This window comes from Vigna angularis, chromosome 1 (assembly GCF_016808095.1).
Source record: "Vigna angularis cultivar LongXiaoDou No.4 chromosome 1, ASM1680809v1, whole genome shotgun sequence".
Classification (NCBI taxonomy): domain Eukaryota; kingdom Viridiplantae; phylum Streptophyta; class Magnoliopsida; order Fabales; family Fabaceae; genus Vigna; species Vigna angularis.
The window spans coordinates 6,125,444-6,129,069 of NC_068970.1; the positions used below are offsets into that span (position 1 = coordinate 6,125,444).

At 33.9% G+C, this 3,626-nt stretch overlaps 1 protein-coding gene across 1 annotated transcript; it reads right to left on the reverse strand.

The window, feature by feature from the left end:
• Positions 1 to 756: 756 nt before the first annotated feature.
• On the reverse strand, positions 757 to 2,398 carry LOC108322135 (uncharacterized). Its single transcript, XM_017554123.2, has 3 exons — positions 2,150 to 2,398; positions 1,906 to 2,076; positions 757 to 1,239 (listed from the first exon to the last, which is right to left on the reverse strand). Exons 1-3 carry the CDS (start codon positions 2,287 to 2,289, stop codon positions 996 to 998), a joined length of 555 nt encoding a protein of 184 aa, XP_017409612.1. The 5' UTR covers positions 2,290 to 2,398; the 3' UTR covers positions 757 to 995.
• Positions 2,399 to 3,626: the final 1,228 nt, after the last annotated feature.

Below are 3,626 nucleotides of genomic sequence, written 5' to 3' on the forward strand. Positions count from 1 at the left end.
ATATGGAGATACAGAAAGAAGATGCCAAGTGAGAATAAAATCAGACCCAAAGAAGTTGTCACGTCATGGGCCTAATACCATCAAAGTTAAACTTCTCGGAATTGAAAGTTCAAAATACTAATATTAAAATAAATAGTCTGATTCTAGTTAATATATCACCAGCTTTAATTAGTCTTTACTTGATGTAAATGTTTATCTAAATATAATATTAATTAGATTAAGGTTTCATCACCTCTGAGAAAAGATTGGGTTAACCTGTTGAGATACAAATTTAATTGTTATGATTAACTAAATCATAACATAAATGAAATCTGAAACAAAAATGCAAGTACCAGTAGCATCTTGACCATTATTTCGCCTTACTATATTACATTTATAAAGGTGAAATTAAGTGATCATGAACCATTATCTAATCTATATAGTTAATGCAAACACGATTAAATATCATTAACTATTTTATTTTAAATTCAAAAATTAAATACAGAGCATGTGGTGGTCTAAGGCAAACTAATAATGTTTTACATAAATAAATTCATGGGGTTTGGAAGCTGATTTCTATATTGACCTTTTTGCAGCAATATGATCTAGCGGATCAGGGGTCCAACAAAACTAATGGTATGGTAAATCCATGAAAGGAAAATAATTTTTAAAAATAACGTAAAGAAACAGAGGGAAAGGGGAAAAGTGTCTCTGGACATAGCTTAGTTTCAATTTGAGTATATGAAAAAAATCATCAAGTTAAAAAGGTAGTGAATCTGTAAAACCTTACATATTTTCTTGATTATATTCAAATTAGTGTAAGTGAAAACTGAGTGATGGAGTATGATGTACATCTATTGCTTCATGAGATATATACTGTGTAACAAGCTTCTAAACCAATGCATTAGAAAGCACAATACCATATCTCAAAATGCATCAAACTAATGAATTGGTCACTCTGCCATTGTTCTATGCATGGATTTAATTTGACACTCTTTGAAATCCTTTTTATAGCGCTAGTAGTCATCATCCTCTTCATTTCTTGACCCAAAGAATCTTCTCACAACTGCAGCAGCAGCACCAAGAAACATAAACAGAAGAAGAGTGTCAAATCCACCTCCAATGCCTACAGCTACACTGGGACCTGGTGCAAAGAATGAAAATGGAGACCATCCCCAGCCGCCATATGGCACACCATAACCATACCCATAACCACCAACAAGTGGAGGTGCCACTCCAGGATTGATATAGATATTGGTCCTGTCAATTGGCATAAATTTCAGAAACAACATTGCCAACTTAAATCAGGTTATATCTTACATGTTTATGTAGTTACACAATATGAGATTACCTAACAAGGTCCATCCAATAATAAAAGACATTTCTTTTCTTTCAATTTCATCAACTTTAACAAAATGGATTCTATCTACTTCCACCACAGCACTGAACTCTTTTGTATTTTTCGGTGGAAGCCTTCAAATAAATTTCTGCTAGAGTTTCCGGGGTAAAACACGTTATATGCAAAGAGAGAAAGAAAAGATTACTACAGAGACACAGGCATTACCAAATCAAATTAAGTCTTGTTCACATGAATTTCCGTAAACACTTGTAAAGAAAAGAAAAACAGAAGACAAAATGTATATAAGTATTGGGATTCTCCCAAAAATTAAAATCAACTAAGAACTTGAATAGAAGAAGTTCTGTAAAAGTATAGAGCAGAAGTTTATTCTAACTTATAAGAAAAGCGTAATTCATTTTACCCTTTTATTTTCTTATAAATACTCCCTAAAATTTTATCCAAGCATGATCTTAATTTGCTACCTCTACTATTTGTGCGTATACAAAAGTGAAAAAATGGAGCAGAATCAAATAAAGTGGATTTATATGACAGCAATGAAAAGAAGCAGTGATGATTGTAGTCGAAACCTGGAATTGTTGATTCTCGGCGAGGAGCGTGGAGCTGATGATTTGAAGGCCTGGCCACCGATTCTACCACCAGTCTTGGCAGCAGATGCATCCTGAACCGACCCAAGTGTTAAAACCCCAGCGGCGAGTGCAACCAGTGCTAACTTTGCTAACTCGTTTTCATTCTTGTTCCTGTTAACACAACACAGACATTAAAAGTTATGAGCAATTGAGTGAAATTGGAAGATGCAATAGGGATGATTACCTTGGAGATTGGTGATGTTCTGAGGAAGAGCAGCGGACAGTGGTTTTGAGTGAAGGGGTGGAAACAGTCCTTGCCCTTGCCCTGAACTTTGGGTTGTTGGTGAGGAAGGTGTGGTGTGAGGAGGGTATGGTGGTCAACATTTCTGGAATCACCCAAGATTTATGTATGTCAATGTTCTTATGTGGATATGATTCTGTTTTCGTGTTCTGCTCCGACCAACCTTTTTTATCGTTAACCAAACTCACTATCCTCTGATATTTTTAGTTTCTGTCTGATTTGTATCGATGCTCATCATTTTCGTGGTTCTCCACTTGCCACGCGGCATCATATATGCTTTCTTCTTTTTTAATTATTATTATTATTATTATTATTATTGATAAAGATATTTTACAATATTTTTTTATAATATTTTAATATTATTTATATATTATTACGTGATTGATCCATGTTGATGTTTATGATTATTATTGTTGATTGTATAGAATGACACATAAATGATGTTAAAATATTATCAAAAGAATTTGTCAAAATTATCGTTATCCTACAATAATTATTATTATTATTATTATTATTATTATTATTATTATTATTATTGAAATGAACTGCTACCACTAAATCAATTAAGTTCTTTTTATATATAAAATCATGATGAATATTATATGTAAATATACTATTTTTAATATTATTAATACTATGTGAATTATTTATCTAAAATGATGAATAAACTTTTTTTCTTCATAAAAAGTATTACTTAGTCACTTCCAGGGATCAATTGGATAAGTACAGATAACAAATAACCATGCCGAAGACTAAATCATGTCCGGAAACAGTTAGGGTTAAATTAAATAACCCATAAGGTTACTATTGTAGTTTGACGGCAATGCTGAGTGGAAGAAGAAATTTGATGGGGTGCAAGAAGAAATTTGATAGTCACAGTTTGTAAACCATCTCCCTGTTCACCACCACCCTATACTTCCTCCACCTCCCCACATTATTTTAAATACAATTATATCCTTAAGTTAAATTTTTTTTTACTTTTACTCTATTTTAAATAATTTGAAACCCTAATTTTACTTTCCCAGCACCCACCCATGGAACTCTCTTCCCTTTCCCCATTTCCGTTTCACCTCCCCATCTCCCGCACTTCCATTCCTTTTTCTTCCCAGTTTTTTTTTTGGTTTGAAAGCTTCCATTACCGCCATGGTGTGAAGGAGCGTCGCCGCCGTGGTGTGGAGGAACATCGAGGAGCGTCCAGAGCATCAACCAGCGTGAGGAAGTATACATCAACGGAGGTGACATCTTCAACGGATGTCAACATCCGTTTTACCTTAAACGGGTGTTGACAACCGTTTTTCCTTAAACGAATGTTGACATCCGTTGAAGGATGTTGACATCCGTTGAAGGATGTCACCTCTGTTACGTTTTTTATTTTAGGGTTTTATTTCAAGGTTTATTTGAATACGCACCTGGAGGAAGC

What these genes read in the sequence shown, in the direction of transcription:
- LOC108322135 (XM_017554123.2), bottom strand. Translation starts at nt 2,289, where the DNA reads ATGTTGACCACCATACCCTCCTCACACCACACCTTCCTCACCAACAAC. An exon ending in GAACATCACCAATCTCCAAG is followed by an intron (nt 2,077 to 2,149) that starts GTAATCATCCCT and finishes TTGTGTTAACAG; the next exon opens with GAACAAGAATGAAAACGAGT. An exon ending in CCGAGAATCAACAATTCCAG is followed by an intron (nt 1,240 to 1,905) that starts GTTTCGACTACA and finishes GCCAATTGACAG; the next exon opens with GACCAATATCTATATCAATC.